The sequence below is a fragment of the Ischnura elegans genome, chromosome 11 (genome assembly GCF_921293095.1).
Source record: "Ischnura elegans chromosome 11, ioIscEleg1.1, whole genome shotgun sequence".
Lineage (NCBI taxonomy): Eukaryota > Metazoa > Arthropoda > Insecta > Odonata > Coenagrionidae > Ischnura > Ischnura elegans.
In genome coordinates this window covers 83182774-83207144 of record NC_060256.1, presented here as the reverse complement: position 1 = coordinate 83207144, position 24371 = coordinate 83182774, and the positions used below count along the sequence as shown (strand labels likewise).

General features: G+C 36.9%; 1 protein-coding gene across 1 annotated transcript; it reads left to right on the top strand.

The window, feature by feature from the left end:
- The first annotated feature begins 1274 nt into the window (after positions 1–1274).
- LOC124167849 lies at positions 1275–18937 on the top strand. The gene is made up of 11 exons (XM_046545893.1): positions 1275–1538; positions 1734–1908; positions 1996–2110; positions 2191–2391; positions 4862–5089; positions 9577–9771; positions 10136–10321; positions 11058–11178; positions 11525–11752; positions 14328–14433; positions 18522–18937. Exons 1-11 carry the CDS (start codon positions 1400–1402, stop codon positions 18772–18774), a joined length of 1947 nt encoding a protein of 648 aa, XP_046401849.1. The 5' UTR covers positions 1275–1399; the 3' UTR covers positions 18775–18937.
- The last annotated feature ends 5434 nt before the right edge of the window (positions 18938–24371 follow it).

Genomic DNA, 24371 nt, shown 5'->3' with positions numbered 1-24371 from the left:
CTCTGGGGGGATTTATCCCCCAAAACCCCCCCTCGCTGCGCCACTGCTCTCCTAAGCAGCACACGTACGATGAATTTTGGTGCGTTCGGGGCGTCGCGACGCGTCGGAGGGTTAGTGACGAGCGGGGAGGGGACGCGAGCGGCCTGGCGCTCTTCTTTCCGCGACGCTGCGTGGGCGTTGGAATATTCTCTTCGCGGGCGCGCACTAAAATTTAGCATTTTATTGTGTAATGGTGGCAGATGCGTCAAAATGCACGAAATTATTGTCCTAAAGTCCAGTAACTTAGCAAAATCCATAGGGAATGACCATAAAATATTACTTTTTTCCATTTTTCACCCTCACCCCGTAAATGGCATTTGAGCGGGCGTCAGGGGTTCATCCAGGAGTCTCAAAATTTTCAGGCCTTATTTTTTATCAGTCCCACTACTTTTTTTAATTGGCCCACGTGGATTTGAAAAAAAAATCGAATTTTCCGATCCGCCGTACCCCATAACGCTCGCATCTATCGTGAAGCGTATATGAAAGATGAAACGGAAGTTTTCTTCAAAGTTTCTTGAAAGAAAGTTTTTGCTATTACAAAATTATACGTTTTCATTAGTTGCTTTATTTACAATTGTGCTCAGTTTGAGATATTATATTTAAAAAATGATAAAATAAAGGTGTAAGAAGATAGATGAGAACCTAATGGTATTTTGAAGGGGTTATTTGAAAATCAGAGGACTTTTAGATTTCGATATAGTTGCAAGGTAAAAATTAACTAAATAGATAATAATAATAATAATTATTATTATTATTAAAATTATTTTCACAGGGGATGTCACTCTGAAAGAGTACTCATAAGTAGCAGATGAGATAGCCTAATGTAATGCTGCGTCAAATCAAACTTAAGGAATGTTGACTTATTACGATGAAATTTAGTGCTTTCATATCCTCTTGAGATCCCTGTAGTATACGAAAAACATTAATTTGTACTTATCTTGTTTCGGGGCACTGTTCCAAATGTACACCCTCACGTTAGCCATCCCTTCATACTTTAAAATTCCCGAACAAGACGTGCTTCTAATTTAATTACTAATATTAATGCTTCAAGCAACTTGAGCACGGTATTTCATCTTGATCTCACTTCCGTTCGTTTTTAAATCCTGATGTATCAGCCTGGAAGGACTGCGCAGCTGTGGAGGAAAAAGTCTATTTCAACCCTATTAAGTTCGGTAAGTATTCCATTTGAGTTTAGCGCGTTTTGAATTATTTTTAAACAGTTGCCTAAAGAATTGCGTCATATTTCAGAATGCGTGCCGTGTATCAGACGTGAGTTCGGAATTGTTAAGCTGAGAAAGTGGTGTTGGGATTTAGTGATATGATAATAGTTACGAACAGTATTCCTCCGTAAATCCACTGCATGATGATGGCTAATCGAGTTATTTCGTACTTAATTTCGCCTGTGTTAAGGAAGCCATTGCCATGCATTGGAGTTGCGAATCCTTGTTTGACGAGAAGGAGGAAACAGTTACTGTGGAGTTGCTCTGGGTTCACAACAGGTTAGAGAATCATTGTACATGGTTGATTTTAGTGTATAGAGAAAATAAAATACTTTAATTAGATTTTTCAGTTGATTGCAAGGATATGCTGCTAGTTTTGAAGTGTCCTCTCCTTTGAAGGTTTTTTTATTATAAAAATGGGATTTTTCGAATGTGATTTAAAAAATCCTAATTATAAAAATGAATATGTTTTAGATTTTCGATCCACCTCTTCTACTCCTGTTCCCCGCGACCTCCTCTTGGATAAGCTGAGATCAGCATCGTCTGGAGAGCAGATTTTGAAATTGGTTGGCTCCCATCACTCCATAATGAATCAAAGCCATGTCTTGGAAGCCCTTCTATCCTTGGGATCTCTTCAGAAAAGAGAAGCGTCAGTATAGCTTTCACGTTACACTTGAGTCATGAAAAATTTTCATTTTCTCATGTTGCGTTACCATCTTATATAAATTCTTTTCAGGTCTTTGAAGGTTAAACAAGAAATCATTCACAGCCCAGAATTTCTTAAACTGAGTCAGAGACTTAAAGTTCATTCAAGGGCTCTTGCCCTCCATGAGACCATTGGAGTGCTGAAGGTGTTTTTTCTGAACAATTTCAACACTTTTGAATTATAAAGTTCTGATTTGAAATTGTAAGTTACTTTTTTCTGCCCTAGGCAATGGTCCAAATTGGTGTGCCCACCTCCAGCCCAATAGTAAATATTCTACTGCAGCTCATAAGGCATAGAGTGAATGATTTAGTCCCTGGCCAAATAGTCTTTGTCGATTCCTTGCTGGAGAAGATGCAAAGGAGTCCTTTACTTGAAGCCTTGCGGATAGCACTACCTCTAATATTTGAAGCAAAGCTTCATACAGTGGTAAGTAACTGTTGGTCAATCTTTCTCTTCTTGGTACACGATGACTACTTAACATTGTTCACCAGCCTTTCTTCTTTTTGATGCTTTCACCAAAATTGATCGATTTTTCAAGAAATTTTCAATTTTTACTGTATGTGGACGAGGTAGGCTAGGAAGTAAACAATTTGTTTAACTACCTCAAATGCCACTTAAATTTTTTCGTTCCGGTGGATTTTAAATTGTTATGCACACTAATGATTGAAGTGAAAGCAGAGTGGCTATTTTTTACCCAGAGTGTAATAATATTACTGCTTTTGCTACAATTAATATCATCGCTATCCCAACCAGTTTTTTTTAAACTCAGTGTTGGAAATTGCCAGTCTGTTTCAACTCTCGTCATTGCACCAGGATAAACCATTTTCAGGTGTACTGCTATGTGGAATGAACTTAATATGCTAAATTTTTGATCCCTCCTGCTGGGAACGTTGTCAGGAGACTGAATGAGATGTAACCATGATTGTCATCTGGACAGACCATTTGCTTTGACCAATTTATTCACTATTAAAATGCATGCCATAAAAATTTGCCTTATTTTTGCCATAGTGTGTTTTGAGACCCTCTTTTGGCTCTGCTCATTCCTGATCATTGTAGAGCCATACCTTTTCGCTAATTGTAGCTTGGTCTTTGGCTAAGATGAGGAATGGGTCGGTTTGGCTCCTGTTGTTCTTGAGCCTAGAACCGTAAGAGAATTCAAAATCAAAAAGTATCTGTCAAATTCCAATTTAAAAACTTTTATTTACATTAATTCACATTGCATACTTTAAATTGAGGGATGCTATGGATCCAAATATTTAAGAGATAACTTGTTGTGTTATTTTAAGCATCCCACATTATACGTGAGGAAAGTAATTTATAGCTTTTGAAAAGTAAGCCGTGAAATTGTAGCATTTGATTAGAGAACCAAGAAACATTGCCGGAAATTCAACCTAAATTGTAACCTACCCTATCCTTAGTTTAGATGCCAACTATCATTAATGTCAGTTGATCCCATTTCCTACCAGTTTTATATTTTCATCATCATCATTAGTCAACAATCCTAAGATTGCTATGATGCAGCTCTCCATTCCTCTCTCCTATCCGTTAACCTTTTCATAGTGATGCATTTCTTCTCTTCTACATCCTTTATAACCTGTCATATGTAACTCATTCGGGGCCGTCCCTTCCACTTCTCCTTCAACGATTGTCTTCACCAGGCCATCATGCCTCAAAATGTTGCCAGCTAAGTTGTCCCGTCTTCTGCTTAAGGTTTTTAGTAGGCTTCTCTTTTCTCCCACTCTTCTTAGCACTTCCTTGTTACTTACATGGTCAAACCAGTTTATTCTCATCATTCTTCGGTAGCACCACATTTCGAATGCTTCCACCCTTGACTTCTCTGCTGCTGTCAACGTACAAGCCTCGCTTCCATAGAGAAAAGTACTCCATATGTAGCATCTGATGAATTGTTTTCTTAGTTCTGTGCTTGTATTATCAGCTGTAAAAAGATTCTTCTCCTTGTAGTTAAAGCCCTCTTCGCCTGTGCTATTCTACTGACTATTTCTTTCGTGCTTCAACCGTCGTTGGTAATTCGGCTTCCCTGGTGAGAAAACTCTTTCACCTGCTCAAGCTGATGCTTTCCTAGGTCAATGTTTGTCTTAGCCTCCTCTCTTATGCTGCATATTGATATCTTAGTCTTCTTATTGTTAATTTTCTGCTGATATCTGGCCATTGTTCTTTCAGTATTTGTCGAAGTCTTCTTCAAATCCTTCTCTGTCTCGGCTATGAGTGCTGTGTTGTCAGCAAATTGCAGCTTACAACATAATTTTTTCTCCATGGATATTGACACCCAGAACTTTCTCCTTGATTTCATTGATGGCTTTCTCTATGTAAACATAAAAAATTATGGGGAAAAGTGCACACCCTTGTCTCACCCCTTTTCTTATTCTTGCTTCAGCACCAACAACAGTTGCTTGGGTCAACATTTGATCACATCTACTTGGTTTTTATACAAACCCAGAACAATTCTGTGATTATTGTGGAAATGTTTACAATTTAGTAAATTAATTTTTTCACTAATTCCTTTCCCTGGGTCACCTCACACTTAGAGGATTTTGTTTTGGGGTGTCCAAAGGTTTCACCTGGAATTTGAATTATTTTGTTACGTTCAGAATAATTTTTATACATATTTTAACATTACTGAAGTGACATCCAATAAACTCAATATCATGCTGAATATCATTTTAAGGGAAACTTCTGCTGTGGAAAATTTAATTCCATATTATTTCAGCCTTCACTGTCTCTGTGCATTTCTATTTTAGAATTCTCTTGTTTAAAAGTACTGCCCTTTAATCCTACTTGAACATCCTTATATTAGCCACTTTCTAGTGAGGAGAATATTCTCAAATTTGTCACCTATATTTTTGGTAACTTGCTATTCTTATCTTTAAATGCATAGGTTGGAGATGAGGATGTTTCCCCTGCATATTTAGCTGATTTATTGTCATATGCATCAAAAAGAAAGCTGTCAAGAGACACAACCCATAAGATTCTCTTGGCTCTCTCCAAGCCAAAAACTATGGAGGAAATTGAAGTCAGAGCAGCTCAAAGCATAATTAATTCACTTTGCTCTAACAAAGCTCTTTCATTTTCTGTCAAGGATGGTCTTATATCCCGATGTCTTGAGGTAAGAGAAAAAAAATATTTTCAAAATAATTTAGCATAAATGGAATTAGTAAAAGTTGCCCTCAATGACTTGTGGGTACTTTATTTTTTTTGTAGTCATCTCAATGGTTGTATTGATTACCAATTTTTTTGTTGAGTGTATTTTTGACATTGCGGATGGTGGGTCAGCCCCTTAGGACAGAAGTTAGCTGTAATTTAAGCAGGTTTACTAGTTAGAGAAGCAGATATGGCCAAAAAGTGACAGCATCCTGAAGGGGTATCAACCTACCCTTGGTAGAGGTAGGATATTTAAATGATTTGAAAACCTGTGAAGAGGCTATGGCTTGACAATGTGGAACTTGCATGAATTTTTTTTATTTCACAGGCGGACAGAAAATTATTTTCTGAATTCAACAACTTCTTGAACTTGAATAACTTTCTGAATTCAACCGCTTGTAAATCTGAGTTTTCCTTCGCGAGATATTCAATGATAAATGTACGGAATTTTAAAGCGTGCCAAAAACTCCCTCCCCCCCAAGCCACTGCCGACGAAGCCTCGATGATGTCAAAGGTGCCTAAACATCACATGAAGCTATTGTTGTGATTGTTTGTAATAGTTGCCAGCAGTTGTGAGAGCTTCGTTTGTGAGACGTGTTGATTGTTTTCTATTTAAAGATAAATATCCGACGATAGAGGCTCGGAAGCCCTCATATTTTGTATTATTTATAATATTAATATCTGAGTAAGGGCATAAAATATAAAACTGGAGCAGTTAAACCAAAAATTTTATAATACCTAAATAGCATCGTTGTAGGAGTCTGAGCCACGGCCGTTGGAAGGGGGGATACGTTACTTGTAAGTTGATGTTATTGATGGCTTAACAATCATTTAAGTATGTAATTAGAACAATTTTGATGTTTCCTAACGTCCGCTATGCTTTTATATACAATAACTTCATTTATTTATTTGTAGGTACCGGAGAATTCGTCGTTTAGGACTGCCTGTGCTTGTATTATGAGGTGAATTCCAGTCAATGCAAATTTTGCTCGCTGATTGGAGACATCTAGGAACATATTTTGTGCCAAAATAGTGTTATTTTCAACGTGACATCTCCCGTTAAGTTACTGCTAATAATCACAGTGCCAGTGGTTGTAATGCACAAAGTTTGACTAGGTTAAAAAATATCGGCCAAGAGTTCTCAGTGTTCCATCGTGATTGAATTGTAAAAAGTGCTATTACGCTAATGATAAATGTCTAAGAATAATGTAAAAAATTTCAGTGGCGTGTTCACCTCCGTTGTTCACCGTAGATATGACATTTCACGATCTAGCTATCAAGATGAAAACTGTGTATGAAGTTTGTTATTCTATTATTTCAACTAATAGTAGTGAGAAAAGTCATCTGTGTCACTTGCGTCTGCTAATTTAAGGAATCAGTGAATAAATATGTACATAGTTGTTTTCATCATAACGAGCTCTGTTAGTGTTGTAAGTTGTATGTGATGAATATAAGGATGGTAGTGACTTCCAGTTTATGATAATTGTATTTGCCTATTTCCCACTATATTTTTATGGTATATGCTAGTATATTGTTTATGGATTTACCTATATTATTGAAATAGGTTGAAGCCTGTGTGTGTGTATTGGCAGCGGAACCGATTTGCGATCTCACATGTGAATTCTGTGTAGACTGTTTTGCTGTGAATTCGTACCGTAGGACGGATAGAACTACCTTCTCTGCTAATATCGCGTTGCCATATTCAACAGCACAGCTCGTACGCTTACGATCGTTATCCTCCAGTATTACAAGTTTTTTTATCATCATGATTTGCTGCCGACGTATAGCAATAATTTGTCATAACAAATTCTATGAGGGTCGTGGCATCAATTTATGGTGTCCTAAAAAAGGCTGATGTCCTAACACCTCCTGCCACAAGCATTTTAGGTGGGTTACCGGGTATTATGTAGATGTAGATGAATTTCAGGTGTACTATTCGAACGAGCAGCAACGTTATCATCCATTTTTCTGATAACTAAAACATACGAAGTGAAACGCTGGTACTTCATCATACCGATGTTGCATTATTAATTTCCCAAGTAATTATCGTGGCACAATAGCAATAGGAAAACTTGCCCAAGAGTAACAGAACAAAATAAAGTGACGATGAGCGGCTAAATACTCCCTCAAAACTAATTTTATAGCATAGCATGCGCTCAGAGTGTTTCCCAACTCCCTACGGTTGTGTAGGCACCTATGACGTCACGCCTTGCCTCGGCAACGTTCAGGTGTCTTCTCGCAGTGGTCGGCTCTGAGAAATTTTTCTCGATTTTAAAGTCAATTTTTTTTTTTCTTTTGATGATGAATGGAGAAACTTAAGGTATTTTTGCGAGCTAATGTATCCAATTTACTTATTTAAAATAGTTTTTAGAGCAATCAGCGACCCATGCAAGTTCCTCATTGGTGGCCACAAAAGTGATGCTTTCCGTCATCTGGAGGTGATGGCCACTATTCTTCATATGAGTGAAGATAGTGACCATAGTGGTTGGGGTAGTGGAAGTAATTTTAATATAAGTATGGTAGTACATGTTGAAGTTGTTTTGGGTTTCCCACCGGGTGAGGTTCTCATCTCTGCCGACGTTTCAATGGCCGTGTCGTCCATCGTCATCAAGCCCCCACCTGGTGGGAAACCCGAAACTACTTCAACATCATCATACGCTGGAAAAACCTCAGATCTAACCTCAGATCTTTCTATGGTAGTACATATCTACTTAAAAAGCTTTAATGGTGTGATGTGGAAGCCAAGGACACAGTATTCACAGCTCTTACAATATTTTAGTCTTGTTTAAAGACTTGATAGAACCCTTTGAAATAAAATGTTCCAGAGGTAAAATAGTCTATAAATCGGATGGTCAAGTGGGGTGCATAGAGAGTGCATCAGTCAAGTTGAACCTGAAGGTGGAAACATGAAGAATGAAACAGGATGTACCGAGAACTGGACTGTGATCTGAAGTGGCCTGAAGGAGAAGAGGAGGTGGAGTGATGACTTCTGGAGTTGAAGCTGCAGGATTGAATGCACAGGTTCTGTACATGTTTTGTACATACTGAGTTGGGATAATGATTAGAAAGAATGTTGTGATACGTATGAAAAGCTTCCTGCAGTATAATGAAAATAAATAATGGTCAAGATTGAGATCTAATGGGTAGATATGGTTGTGGTGAAGGTTTGCATGCCAATGACAGACTATGAAGAAGTGGAAGAGGCCTACGAAAATATCACAAAAGATATCAAATTGGTAGGAGAATTATGTAATCATATTATTTTATGAGATATGAACATGGTCATTGGCAAAAGTATAGGAAGGAAGAGTTACTGAAGAAATGGATTGAGAGAACAAAATGAAAGAGGAGAAAGATTGTTGGAAATCTCCAGTCAACACAGGCTACTGGTTGCCAACATGTTATTTAAAAATCACAACCAAAGAAGGTATGCATGGGAAATCCCAGGAGACATAAGATTTTAAATAGAATACATATTGGTGGAGAAGAAAGTCAGGAGCCTGGTCAATGACTATCGAAGGTACCCTGGAGCAGATATCATCACCATAGTTTATTGATGATGAATGGCTCTTGAGATTCAAGAGACTAAAGAGAATATGTTAAGAACGTAATGCAAGTAAAAAACTGAAGGAATTACAATGCTGGCTTACATTACATGCAGTAGTGTATAGTAAAAAAGAAGGGAATATAATATAACTGGGACAACATTAAAAGTGGACAACAGGAGGCCTCTAACGAAGGTTTTGGAAGAATGAAAGCTGCCAAGAAAAAATTATGGATCAGGGATGAAGTCATAAGCTGCATTTAAGAAAGAAGAAAGCCAAGAAAGTAAAAACTAAAAATGGGCAACTAAACTTCAAGAAAATAAGGCTGGAAGAATTCGTAATGCAAGGAAAGCTAGAGAAATGTGGGTAAATAATTTTGTGAAGATGCATCAACCTTATCCATGGAAAAGTGGAAGCTGCCATTAGAATAGTGGGGAATCACTTCAAGGAACTGAGCACCAGGAAAAATACCACAAATGGCAAGAATAAATATCTTCGGCATGAAAATGGAGACAACTTGAATGGATGGTAGGAATATTTGGTAGAGTTATAAAACAGAAGTAATTTATAAATTAAGTAATTAAAGAGGTAAGTGAAGTAAAAATTGATTTTTCAGGCAAGTGCATCTGATTGGCTCTTAAACATAAGTCAATCTAAAATTTCAATGTGTGAAAACTAGATATAGAATAGGTAAATATAACTACTTTGGTTATGAATACTACAGAGTTTCATTCCATTAAAGTTTTTATTTCAAGATTCTTTCAAAAATGGATGCTATGGCATTCCACTGGGGTTTCATTTGAGGAGCAAATGATGGCCACATTCCAGTTTCTTATAGTTATGTACATATATGAATGAATCGTTTTTATTATAATTGGATCTTGATTGTTATATTTTCTAATTTCAGGTTATATCCAATTCTTTTCATCATTGTTCAAAGAATGAATTAGATACTGTAACTTCAGGGATATCGAAAGCATGCTCAAAAGGATTCCTTAACTTCTACAATGAGGACTTTGTTGATGCTTATGTACATTATATTATTAGGTGTGATGTCGGACTAGTCCAGGCTGTTTGGGCTGTGAAGAAATTAACGAGAATGGTTTGTACGATTGATTACATCTAGCAATAAATAGTGTTGTTGCATACATATATGAAGAACATATTTGCTATTTTTGGAAGAAAAATGTAATTGCTAACGTGAAAGGCTGTTATTTTTGTGTGGGGGCACCCATTTCAACTTAAGTATCTGAGCCGTAAATATATTATTAATACACAGCTGAACACAAAGTACTATTACTTATACTACTATAAACTTACTCATCATAATTTCTTTATTTTTAAGACTAACTAGTCATTTATTTGTAAACTTGGCTTGGATTGCTTTTTCTAGTCATTGAATGTATCAGCGGACTTGTATTGCCAAAGATGTATATTTAATTCATGTTTTCTTAACTTTCATGCAGGGCCATATAAATATTGAATTATTAGATTACATAGCTAAAAATGTGGAAGCTTCTCCTCAAACAGTGGAAGATGGATCAGCTGCATTGCTCATTTGCCTAGTCAACGGATTTTCTCAGGCGAACTACAAACCAAAGAACTGGGATATCATCGAAGAGGCCATATTAAAAAATGAGCACATTAAGTCTGTAAGTTCATGAATCCACTACACTTAATTTAAACTGACCTCAGCACATTCACAGCACCAGAAATTTTCTGTTCTGACTCTGGGAGCAGCAGTAAACCAGAAGGCATCATTTTGGTCCTTAAGTTACTATTTACTGCAGTTTGCAAGGCGGTGTATTTTTAAACTTTGTAAATGTGTTAAGAAAATCAATTTTCCCTGAATTCGACTCCTCCTTAATTTAGTATATCTCAGTCTTTTCTTAAATAAAAATGGTTCAAGGTACCTTAATAAATTTCACCTAAAGTGTTATAGTGTCTATGAAATGTCTCTCAATCCTGCAACTTCTGTGTATTGTAATGAATAGGATTGGATATGACCCAATTTTTCACATTGATCATTAACATCCCCATCTTGTGGAGCAATTGACACTAGCTAATATGAATTCTTCTGCAGGGGAAGAATTTATAGACACCTGGTTCGAATCTGGGAGATGAGGGCTTGAATTCCGGTCAAGGCAAACAATTTTTCCTCTGTGAAATTTTTTCACATGCTGTCTGATAAATTACCCTGATTGTTCCTGGCAATTAGAGTCCTGAATCACTGAGGTAGATAGATCTCTTTACACAGAGCTATTGTTAGCTGTATTAAATATGTATATACATAGGTAGTTTTGATGAGTAGAAAGAGATTGAAGAAGTTTGAAGTATGATGATTTGGTGTTGTGGTATGCATTTTTTGACTAAATCGATGCATTGCAGGGGAAATTGGAGTTGCCATGGCTGAAGTTTGGCATGGAGTTGGCTTCGTTGGGGTGCTTTTCTACTGTCCTGCTGCAGCGAATATTCCAAGAAGAATTTCTGAAGAAGTTCCTATCCAGAGGTTAGTGCCAAATATGATGAAATATACATATGGCGTAAATAAGCACTGAAGCTCTGATTAAAAAACACCTCCAGTACCTATTAGTTGTAATTCTTACTTGTTTTTGTGGGAAAAATTATGCAGCAGTTACATTTCTGATCTGTCATCTAATTTGAGTACTGATGCCAAAATCATCATTAGGCTGAGTTTTTTCCAAGTGTGAATGTTAATTATTTGGCACAAGTGATTTTGCATTCATCTGATTTGTGACTGATTATGCTTAGTTCGATTAGTCTGCTAAATACTTTTGTCCATCTTTGGATTGAAAATTGCCTTATTTCGATTTTATGTATTTTTTACTTTTCAGAATATAATTTAATAGACCAGCTTCAGCTCTTGCTGTTGCACCAGGCTGTGAAAACATTGTACCCATCATATGTTGGTCCATATCCTCCTGAAAAGATGATTGCTGCAGCATCGAAACTCAATGGAGACAATGTGGAGCAGTTTGTCCTTCAAGGTGCTTTGGAGAAGGGCTTGGGTGGGGCGGCATACGTTCATCAGGGTCTGCGAACTCATCTTGGGCACTTTATTGGTTAGTTCATTGACAGTCTCATAGTACAAACTTGTATATTTATTTTTTGAGCATTTTGTGTATCTTATTATGAGATACCAGGGGCACTGACTTAAAAAATATATTGGGGGGCCCATATCGGGGGTCTTGCCCTGGGAAGAGGTTAAATTCAAAGTGTTTCGCTGCACCAAAACACTATCATAATCACACCGCTTGTTTTCAGTTAACCTGCTTACTACCTTATAATTATTTGTTTTAACACGTATTGAATTTATTTTAAAAGGTAACTATCGCGAAACATGGGAAATAAAAAATACCAATAAATTTTAGTGATTTCACAAAGCATAATATAACTTATTTTCTTGAATTATTGAGGGGGCTCCACCCCCCCAAACGAATCGTTGAGGGGGCTCGGGTGCCCTCAGGCCCCATGGAGTCGGTGCCACTGTGAGATACTTACGTATGATCACATACCATAATTGCTATTGAGATTTCACTGAAGTATAAATTATGGCTGTTCCTATTTTGAATGGAACCTTAATTCATTTCTGATTGCTACTGTTAATATTTTGTTTTCAAGTTGGCCCTATCTGATTGTTCATTTGAAATAATTTGGCGAAGACGGCCTTTGTCATGAGCTCTTGCTGAGTCTTATGTGCAGAATTAGGCAGGTGATAGTGATGGTAATTATCAGTGATACCCACAAATTTTCCCTGCTGCACAGAAGTAAATGAGAGCTGATCGGGGAGGCTGAATTTCCAGCCCATAAGTTGTTTGAAATTAACTAGGACCTATCATCTGTGTAACATGGCCAATCCCGAAAATAGTATTACAGAAATTTCTCAGTGGCAATGGCATTTTATCGCAGCATGTAAATTTATGTTATTATCCTCATTATTGTTTATGGAATACATTATATTATTATTATTGTTATTATTTGTAAAAAATCAAGATAAATGTCAAGGGGCTTTTGCTTTTGAAAAACCTTCCCTCCTTTCATTAAAAGTAAGGGGTTTGAATGATGAAAACTAAATTAAATTGCATTTGTTTATTGCTGATTGAGTGAATTCGTTAAGGCATAAATAAACTCACACCTGGGGGAGTAATTTCAGCCAAGCATCTTGTTGTATCCATGTCTCTTTTATGGCTCCATTTCCATAAGGAATATTCATGTTGAATTTCTGAGTTCAATTTAGGGTGTTAATTATCCGTTGGTGGATTTTCTAGATTGCTTCATGTATTTCCTGTTTGTGTTGAAGTAACATGGTGGAAGCTCGATTTTACAAGTTCTGAAAATCTCAGGAAAATCACTCCCTATATCGAGTGGTCTTTGGAAGGTTAAGGATGAATCGTCTCACTTCCCATACTCAACTTAACTTACTTTTTATCTTTTGTATTGGTGCTATTTCAGGGAGGAATGAGATGGTGGTTGCTTTAACTTGTGTGTTGGTGTAAAATTTAGCATTTGAAATATATCGTGATACCTATTGCCTCTCTTTTCCAAACACGCATCTTTGGCTTTGTTTCGTACGATTTGTAGCTATGTGATCGCGTATCTGGGATTGTCTGAGAGTTATAAGATGCATCATATCACTGTGTGACAGCTGATGCCATATTCCAGACACCGGTCCAAAAAGTCCCATTACACGAAATGCATGAGATGCAGTCATTGTGGGATGCAGTTACATGAACTTGTAGTGCAGTTGCACCATCCACGACACTCGGAAACGTTGAACATTAACTCTAGTAAAGGGAAGTATGCAGCCACAGATGCACCCTACTGGGGTACAAACACTTAAAGCTGCAGTTGTTGACTAACTATACTGGTAGAAAATGCATTAGTTTGTGGTGAAATGTCTCCCTACCCCCGACACTGCATTGAACAACCTGGCTGATCAGTTGGACATGTGGCCTCGGTGAACTCTTGACCCTGCCTCCGATCCACGACAGGGAGCCTGGCTTGCAGACTGGGTCTACTATCCATACGAAGTTACTCTAGCCTTAATGTTGGGGATCTTTTGTCCTTGGGCCAGGAAGTGATTCATTTGAGTTGTGGCTGTGATTTAATCAGTGTGGTTTCTTTACTATATTCCTAATGCTTAGATGCTTAATGGATGGCGCAATAAAAGCCATAAATCAGTTTTCAAAGTTATTATTTTCACTATTGCCCGTAAAATAGGTGCCCCCGTTTACTTTCAAGTTAGCTAGATATGCACTGATCTCAAGAGAGTTACTGTATTTCTCCGAATATAGTCCTGCCCCAAATTTGGAGGCTTCAGTTTTGGGAAAATAGAAAAAAAATGCACAGGAATATTGTTCCCCCCCCACCCCTTCACTTTTAACTCAGGTATTTTGGAAAAAAAGGTGGGGATTATATTTAGATAAATACGGTATACCTCGTAATACTGAGCACATACCACGGCAGGAACTCCTTGGCCTTACCATATCCTTATTTTTTACATGCTAATTGTAGGCCTATTGATGGTACATTGCCAATGACATATGATTCCTGCCAAATGTCATTCTTATAAAAATGAGCTTCCACTTTGTTTTCTATAAATTATCTATATTACTTTATTCTATTCTTTATTTTCAGATCATGTGATAGTAATGAGGAAAGGAGGATACCCAGTGGCTTTAAACTTGCACCCATCTAAGGATTGCTTTATTGAAGACTTAGTTAAACCATCGGACAGCTTTTTGTAAGTTTTTTGAGTATATTCATGTGATTGAATTTAGGGTTTTTACTGGTCGAAGAAATTAGGAAAATATCAGGGAAAAGTCGGGGGATCTCATCCAGGGAGTCAGGGAAATTTATGTCATGATGAATGGATTCTTAAGAACCGCCATGTGGTTTGGTGGCCGACAGCCTTCATATTTGTGACTTTTATTATGCTGAAATTAAGTTCACGAATTACTATTTTTATATATAAATGTATTAAAGAAAAAGAATTTGAATATACAGTACACTCACGATTATCCAGGCTAATGATGGGGAGAGACGGCAAGAATAATCAGAATACACGGATAATCCAAACTTAAATGTCTTGCAATGTTCATATTTTATGTAAAACAAACATAATACAGTGGAACTTGGTTATAACGGCATCGGCTGTAACGTCAACTCGGGTTTAACATCACATTTTATACTGACCAGCCAAAATTAAACATTTTATGTTGTACGAAAACCCGTTTATATCGTCAACAAATATTGCGACGCTCAGGTGTAGCGTCAAAAATTTTGCGGTTCTTAGGTTGCAAAACTGGTAGTGTAATTGTATTATGTCCCAAAGTTCATAAAAACCATGTGTAGAAACATCAAAAGCAAAAACAGGTCACAAGCTGGACGTTGACCAGGTGATGGGTTGCAACTCTTTTGTTTAATGGGTGTCTGGAGGGAGTGGGGTCTGTCCCGCATACCTGGGTCTTATCCTTTCCCACCCCTACATTCTACAAGGTCACTGACACAGGGACACTGTATTGTATTGTTTGTTTCGTTAGTTGCGGTAGATCATCAGTCACATCACTACCTACCTCCGTGTGAGCATCGCGTATGTTGACAGTTGTTTTATACGTCGTTAGTTGTGTTTTGTTTGTGCTAGGTCAAGTTGTGGTGTCACTCAGATTTAAGTCTGCTTTTTTTATAACGTCACTCTGATATAACGTTAAAAATCTTCTGGTCCCTTTGATGACGTTATGACCAAGTTCCACTGTATTATTATTTATGCAGTCATTCTATTATTCCAGACTCATTGAGAGCTTTCTTTGCCAGTTTGCGATCTTTTTAGCGGCAATAACATGGTTGTACTTATCCTCATTCAGAATAGTCCATGTTTCTATTCCATTTAATGTAACTATCTAAATTTCAATTTTAAACTTTGGCAAATCATCTTTTGTAGACTTTCACTTAAATCACTCTTAATATCTCCTTCATTACTAATCATCTTTAGGTTAAATCGTGATGTTTTGGGGAACAGCAGTGGCGTAACTAGGAATATGCTTTTGGGGATGGGATGACCTGGAGTAGCAATCCCCACACCCCTCCCACCAGGCAACTTTTTTGGGAAAGTTAAAAAAAAAAAACTACAAGCCTGAATATGCATTTTACATCATTTTGGTGCTAACAATTTAAATGTAAGAAGATGCAGCTATTAAAGTTCAAAACAAGACAATAGTTGAAAATAACTTTTTTATTTGAGGGGGAAATATATCCCCTCATCCCCCCATAGTTACGCCACTGGGGAACAGTGATAGGTAATTTAATCTCAAATTCACTTTTGTATATTCCATTGATATTATTGATCGGCCCAGGTTTTTTCATATTTTGGCATTAGCAAGGCGAAAATGCTCATGGTGCAAGCATATTTATATATTTCTAGGTCAGAGAGACAGGTCGTTAGAAGTTATAGGAGGAAGCAGGAGTGTGGTTGATGTAGGACATTTCTCTAAGAGATAGCAAGGTGACGTATTTGGCTTGGAGTTGAAAAACCAAAGTAAAGATGAGGAGTGGGGAGAGTACATTTTTTCTTTCGCCACACGTACAATTTTTGTTTTGATAAGCAAGAGAAATTTGCAATATTTCCCTGAAGTCCCAACATTTTTCCTAGACATTGGTTGTGGAGAACCTGGGCATGATAGTAATAATTGCGTTTGAATGGTAACAACCCTTTGCACTTCTCACCTTATTTCGTGTTTCCTTACTCCAGGTTGTGCATATCAACTCAATGGCTACTTAAGCAATGCACTCATATTGCTTCTCCCACCTTCTAATGACCTGTCTCTGACCTCCCCCTACCTCCCAAAAAGTGTAACAGCACATTCGTACTGTTACAAGAAATTTTTGTTGTTATTCCACTTCGTATTATTATGCCCCACGTGGTGGATAAACATGTAACATGAAAATCTATTAATTTTTTTACCTTGAAAGAAACCACGATTTCGATATCTCCTCTCACCTTATATTTTAATTACTTTGCCCTAGCTTGTTTGTCGGAAAAGATAATACATGAAACATTGCATGTTTAGAGATATGTTTGCAAATTACTTGACAAAATGAAATAATAAGTTTACAGACAATTAAAATAATCAAAATAATTCCTTATATCCTTAGGTCTTAACAAGTTAATTATATTCTAATTGAGGTACAAATTTGGTATATGAATAATTATTCCTTCTTTTAAGTATATTGTCTAATTATTTGCCACACTTCATCACTTAAACTTTTCTCAAAATCCAATTACTTGATACAAAGGGATACCAGTCACAAACTTAATTCTTGGCCAATTAAAACCTCTTGCCTTATGGCTTCTTGTATCTTATATGAAAATAAAAGTTTATAGTTACAACATAATTATTCGATGACACAGGTTGGTTTGTCCCTCTGTGGTCTGGAAAATCCTCTCAGCCTGCGTGGTGTTCTTCCTTGGTGGGCCCTCAGCTTTTTTGGGTCTCGTCCTGTTGTAAAATCTCCCGTTCCTCTCCTTAATTCCAGCTCCGTGGTCAATTCTCCTTTTCTATGTTGGCTATGTCTCGCACGATGCCACACTCTGGAACTTCCCTGTACCAAAAACTTGCGTGCTCTGTCTTTGCATGTCCATTCACTCCGACGGTATGACCTACAATGCCCCTTGCGCTCGGCTTCTACTCCTTAGGTCTATTGTTAATTCTCAAAATTCCCGATATGGTGGGTCCCCTATTGTTATTTTAAACCAGGAGGTGGTAAAAGAAAAATGGCAAGGCCAGCATTATGTTACAGTACCATGAGTGTTTTCACCTTGATGACGACATAATTTGTCAAAACCTGGGCTAGTCGATAAAATCTGTGGAACATACAAAAGTGTAACTGTAATTGTTACCTGCGAATGCTTTCACATAATACATATGTATTACCATCTTCCCTAAAGTTGGTTTGTGTGAAGTCATTAGAGCAATCAAGGAGAAAATCTCTTTGATGTTTACCCCGCAGAGTAATCTACTGGGAATGTAATCTACTTAGGAAGTCATCTTCCAAAGTAGATCAGAGATATATGTATGTATGTACTAATCTAATTCACTATACAAGTTGGTTAGAGATTATTTTTCATGCTGGTCCACTGACTGTTGGTATTTGACCAATAGCGGAGTACTTTTGCATTACATATATCAGGCATTTATAAAGCCTATTTATGGTAAATGTGTGTTGACCATTAAATACAGTGAAACCTCAATTTTACATTCCCCCATTATACATTTTCCCTAATTTTGCACCATTTTTATCAGGCCCCAAACAATACCGCCTTTAATGATACTCTATTTTACAATATCCTCAATTTTGCACTTTTTGTAAGTGGTCCATTCAAAAGTGTAAAATAGAGGTTTCACTGTAAGTTTATACATCTTGTTATTTTTGGGGGTAAGTCAGTATTATAAAAACCAGCAAATCCTCTGGCTGGTATTTTCCAAATTTTATTTTCGTGTCTATCTGGTTGGCTAAATTTTTATTATATGCATAACATCTGATTGAACTTTTTGAAATCTTAACTAAAGCATTAATTTTAGTTGAGGTATCAATAATTTCAGTTATGTGTTAATTTATGAAAGCATAGCGAGTCCTGAAGATGCAAACATAAAATTTCCAAAAAAGGTCAGCAAGGCTATTTACTGAGTTTTTAATAAATCCTGACCTATTTCCAAAAATAACGAGATATGTATATGCATTTCTATATAAGTTAATTTCTCTGCACATAAGTTAATTCAATTTGATGCTACATACTGCCCTGAACTCCTAATTTTCTCATATTTTTATTTTCAGACTTGCTATTTTGGTAATGCCTCCGTCTTGTTATTCGTCTAACTGCCAGAGGCTGAAGGGCCCTCCGTCACTTATGATAAAAACATTAGAGGCTCTTAATTGTAGCGTCTTACCTTTGTCTTTATCTTTGTGGAATGGACTGCCTGATAATGAGAAAATACCATACCTTATGAGGGAAATCAAAATTAAGTATGAGGAGCGTGCCTTATCAGAAGGCTCTGGAGAAAGTGTGTATGAAAAGGAAAGTGTCTAGGAGTTGATACATTTTAGTCACCACCATTATCATTGTAAATACTGAGTTTTTATCGAAGACTTAACTGTGTTCACGTAAACTCATTAAACCAAAACTAAATAAATGTATTTTTTCAGTATTTATGAACATATTGAAGTAAATTTGTGAATTCTGTAGAGTGCAATGCTTCGGTGCCAGTCTTATTTATTGTGTGAAACTAATCCCTTGTTAATTATGGTTAATTCAGTTACCAGGCTGTGCAACAGTGATATGTTTCCAGTTTGATAATGATGCAAATTATTCTATTGGATTAATGCAGTGTTGAAGTTTTAATGTACTCATTGTTACTGAACTGCATGTATTCTTTGCATCAATTCAAATATGTATATTGGTTATGACATTGCATAGCTTAAATTTAAACCCAACTCTGGGCTAGTCAGCACTCTTTTGACAACGTGCAAACTAATTGTTCAAAAAATATTCAAGTCTAACATGAAAAAACCTGCGTACCCATATGTCTAGCAGACTACAATGATACTAAACTACAAATCACCTTTTCAAGGTGTCTAATTTCCTGTGCTTACCTAAAGTTTTGATGGAATTTTGCTATGTACTCCTGATAATTCCCACCCTGATACCTCTTTCTGGGATTTTTTTCCCTAAAAAACTTTATTTGAAACAATGCCATCAGGTAATATGTGTGAATTATGTCCGATGCACCATCTTATGGTAAAATATTTCAATTAATTTACTTAACTAAATTTTAGCCCATGTAAGAAACATGGCCTGGCATGGACTATGCCCTCCATCTCTCCATTGGTTACACACTTGCGTTGTGGCTATGTTTAACCCTCCGTTGGTCTCATGGCGTCTTCCAGACACCATGCCATTTTCTTTTCTTTGCCAACATTGTATTTTCATAGTCAGTAAACACATATTCCTAATGTCTTATTATTTTATGATTTTGAAATAGTCACCAATGTGATTACATGTTTTGTCACATTTATGGAATAAATTTCGATACTTAGTTTTTCATGGAGTCCAGTAGATGCCACGTGACAACTTGAGTTACAGTATGTTAAATGCTAGCTTCATGATATTCATCACAAAGTTTTTAAATACATTTATAATTTAAACTAACGACTATTTAAAGCATTAAATTTTGGATCAGTGGCTTATTACTCCGATTTTTTTATTTTAATCAATTTGACAACTGAATAAAACTATTATTGCGAAGAATTTACTATGGTTCTCGCATAATGTGAATTAACTTGGGTGTATAATACACTGTTTACGCTTCTGCTACATACATTGGTGGCTTATTATATTAATTCATAACATTAACTGTAATCATACACACAAAAATTTTGTGGTTGTATCAAGTAATTACTTTCCAATCTGATAGGAGATATTTTGGTTCAAGTTCAATTGAACGAGCTATCAGTATAAAATGTCTCCAAAATCAATAATGCCCCCTGTGGTCAAAATTATTTGTTGGGTTATTAGCAAAATCTGTGAAACTGTGAAAAATATGTTTGCATTTACTGTCCAAATTAAACATGTTGGTATATAATGTCGATGAAAGAAAAACTCTAAGAAACGTCAAAATAAGTATGTAGTGTTCAGTATTTGATCAATGCAATTATCTCCATCATTAATTTGTATGATTTTGTGGTCCACTCATGAAATCAAGTATACAATGAATGATTTATTATAATTAAAACATTTCTTTCTATTTTCATACATTTTGTTTAACCATTCCAAAATGGTGTCTGTGAGATGCTGCATGACAAATAACGTTCCAAAATGTGATGCGATTGACGGAGGGTTAATTAGTAAAATGATAATGCCTTGAGACTGAGACTAAAATCATTTTAAAAGAAACTCTTGAAGGATAGGTCCGTAACAGATAGTTCAATCTGAAGAAAAGGTAATAACACTGCTCTCATCAAATCATAGTCAAATCTGGTTGTAGAGACCACATGTTTATCATTAGTTCTTTAGCTGCGGTGAATACGCATGTACGTATGTGTCAATAATAGTCTGAAACCTTGCAGTCCATGTTGTCCAGCATTTTATTTTTATAAACCCTTGTCATAGTTAAAAAAGCACAATGAAAGTTTTGTCCTTACTGCTAGATACTTCCTCAGAGTAAGGAATTTGGTATGACTTAAAAATTACCTTGAGGAATTATTCAGCAGTGGAGATGGAACTTTTGTGGCATATTTTTATGCATTTTTTAAAACTGCCACAAGGGTTTACCCATAGGTAATGCTGAACGTATATGTTTGTGTGCATGGGCTACTGCAGGAAAAATTTATATGTACTGTGATGGAACCTGCTGTCACATACGTGATATGAAGAGGGGAATTCCGGTCGTCCTGCACAGGGAATGATCGAATAAAAATTGGTCTGCTAGAATATTTCACAATACCTTATCATGTACAACATTCACAAATATACTGTGATGAAGATGAAGTTGAATGTATGATAATGAAAATGCAGATGAAGATGAACAAAAGGAAATAAGAACATACATGGAACAAAAACCATGAAAAGAAAGGGACCTTTCCCCATCCAAAATATGATTCAATTTACAGTATAATGAATTAATTGGGGCTGACTGCAACACATGCCCTAAAATGAATTTTCTTGATGGTTCAAGAATAGTTTACAGTCTTATTTGGTTATCACTTTAACTAAATTTCATGGAGGACAGAATGGACTGGTGCCAAAAAAAGGAATAGAGATTCTAATTCCGTGTCTAAGGAAGTGAAGATAACCAGAATGTTGGACGTGTCGCAAGGAGCGACCTTCTTACTGATTTCTGTTGAAGCAGGAATTGTTGGAGCTGTTTATGGAGTTGCACCATGGATCCCCACAATCGCGGCTCCAGGGTGTAATGTTGTCCCTGGTGGCAAAATAACAGGCCAGCTCACATCAGCTTCACCCTCTGCTCCTCACGATGTCCAACGGTTGTCCTGCTCTTTCAGCTTGATTCTGCCTTACATGGGAGAATCTGGTTATCGTATACAGGTACACTTCCTTCCTGCATTTGCTCTTTTTATATGCGATCTTCCTACTGAGACGCACACACACAGTGTTTATATATACCTCAGGAGGGGTATTCACTTGAGAGGGATGGGGGTTTCCCAGTGAGATGGGGTTACATGTTTCAGCTACGGGGAAAAGTGGGTCCTCAGCTTATTAAAAGCACTTGTCTGTTTCCACACTATTTTACTTTCACCGACCATGGTTTCGGCAACTTGTGCCATTATCAAGGTTGCCGAAACCATGGTCGGTGAAAATAAAAGAGTGTGGAAACAGACAAGTGCTTTTAATAAGCTGAATATCAAAGATTTCCACCGTATCACGCCGGACACTGTATCTTTTATTAAAAGTGGGTTCCTCGTTGGCCCCAGTTAACTCGGAGACGTTGCACAGGCCACCATACACAGTGATGCCATACAATGATAAGATCACCTCACGTACACACATGATAAGATCACTCAACCTACTAACAACCACTACTCGACCATCCCCTGCCCAAGCCACCACAGTGCGTTTGACCCTTTCTTCTTACCTTCTCTTCTTACCCCTTCATATCTTCATGACCCAATCTTTTTCTTCTTGATAGGGACTCAAGGCAAACCTCCCTTTTTACCCTACGTAGTCTTTTCATTGATGTATATTCCATTATCATGAGCTGTATGCTTTTCTTTTAATTATCCTCTCCATTTTGTGGTGTTCTCACTATAAATGGATGAAAATTATCAGAATCAAATCAAACAGAGTTATAAGAAAGCTTAATGTTATACTTACGTAGATCTATGTTTCCAGAAAAATTGTTCCGGTCATATGGAGTTTCACTTACCAGTCATCTAGTGGAGAGTGCTCTACCAGTGGAATCTCAATAAAAGCTTTGGTAGAGCTTTACTGGGATCTTCTAACCTCCCCTTCCCATCTCATTTGGAAAGTGGGTTTGGCCTCCAAATATTTTCTACATGCTGTGCAAGAATTCTGTATATGTAGTCACAGGAGCTGAAATGATAGCAGGAACTGCTTATTTTGGACATACCTCTTATTTTGGACCACGGGAGGATTCAGCATCAAATTGGGGGGGAGGGTCATGACCTGGGTCTAGGGAGTATGGAATACCCCCTGGGAGAGAGGGGTGTTCTCCCTTGTAAAATTAAAAAAAATACCCATTATTTTATACATTTAAGAGTTCAAAAACTATGAAACTAATAATATTTTTTTAAATTCTAAAATTTGGGGAGGGTCATAACCCCTGTGATCCCCACCTCCTAAATCCGACACTGCAACTGACCCTAATGGAAGTCTTCTCTGGTTAAATTGAACAAGACAGTTAAATGTGCGTGACATTGTTTGTTTTTTACTAATGAAGACCCTAAAGAAATAATACTTCTTGAACAATCTTCCTTGGCATTTAGCTGAGTAATGTTAATATTTATTGAATATTTAATTAACAGAACCTCACATTCACTATTAATAGACCTGCCAGAAGACAGGGTTACAGTTACCACTGAGAGTCTTTGTTTACAATAGACTGGAAAAAGGGGAGGGGGTTGGGCACCACCCTACCAGGACAGTTCCAATGGCAAGGATTTTACAATTGTATTCATTATACATTGTCCACAATAACGTATACTTGTTGTCCAATCTGACAGCCTGTCTCCGACCCCTTGGCCATCAATCCTGGTTGACAGTATTTCTTTAGTGACTTGTTCTTTGCATGCGTTTGGCTGCATACATTGGGTAACTGAAGATCCAGTAATACTGGACCTCATTTAAGGCCATCTACCCTGCATCCAGTTCAGCAGTTACTGTATAAATCAAAAGTGAATTCTACAATTAATTGTGTCAAAGAAATTTATCTCCATATGCTGATAAGTTAGAGAAATGCATGTTTTTTTTAACAACTTGAAGAATTACATTAATATTTGCCTGCTGTTCCTGTTATATTTCATTGTCCATACATACCCATTTAAGAGGTTCTTTGAATAATAAGGGCAGCTGCTTGATGGGGCTTTGGTGTTCCAGCTGTGATTCTCATTTTAAAATCATATTTTTCCTCGTAAGTATTCATATTGTGCTTCTGTTATTTTACTAGTAACAGACAAAGAGTAAAACAGCGCTGTTTTTCTCTTTGACGGAAAATTTTATTATATGTACATGTGGCAGTAACGGATACAGAAAAAACTAATAGGAGGGACACAAAAGATATTTTGATCCACCTATACTTTTATCGTATGAAAAATATGAAGTTAAATGCAAAATTGAGCATAGTTTTATTTAAACTAATTATATGCATATACAAGACAATGCTATCTTATGGTATAAAAAATTAAAACTGTGGTTCAGCAATATATTCGACAATGCGGGCAGCCCCGCAAGGGGAGGGGGGGGCGCCCCTGTATGTATCCGCCACTGACTTGTGGGACGTCCCGTACGATTAAAAGTTTAGGGTAAGAACCATACAGGTATAAACTTAGGGTTCTTGGTTTTGGGTAAGTGCGAGCAACTTATGCAACCCTCGTATCATGTATGATTTTGGCGCCTCCCCAGCGAATACCTAGAATGAAATCCTCTCGGGC

Excerpts from the sequence above, each read along its gene's own strand:
- LOC124167849 (XM_046545893.1), top strand. The coding sequence starts at position 1,400 with ATGATGATGGCTAATCGAGTTATTTCGTACTTAATTTCGCCTGTGTTA. Across the intron at positions 1,539-1,733 it reads TTGCTCTGGGTTCACAACAG|ATTTTCGATCCACCTCTTCT; the intron begins GTTAGAGAATCA and ends AATATGTTTTAG. Across the intron at positions 9,772-10,135 it reads TGAAGAAATTAACGAGAATG|GGCCATATAAATATTGAATT; the intron begins GTTTGTACGATT and ends ACTTTCATGCAG.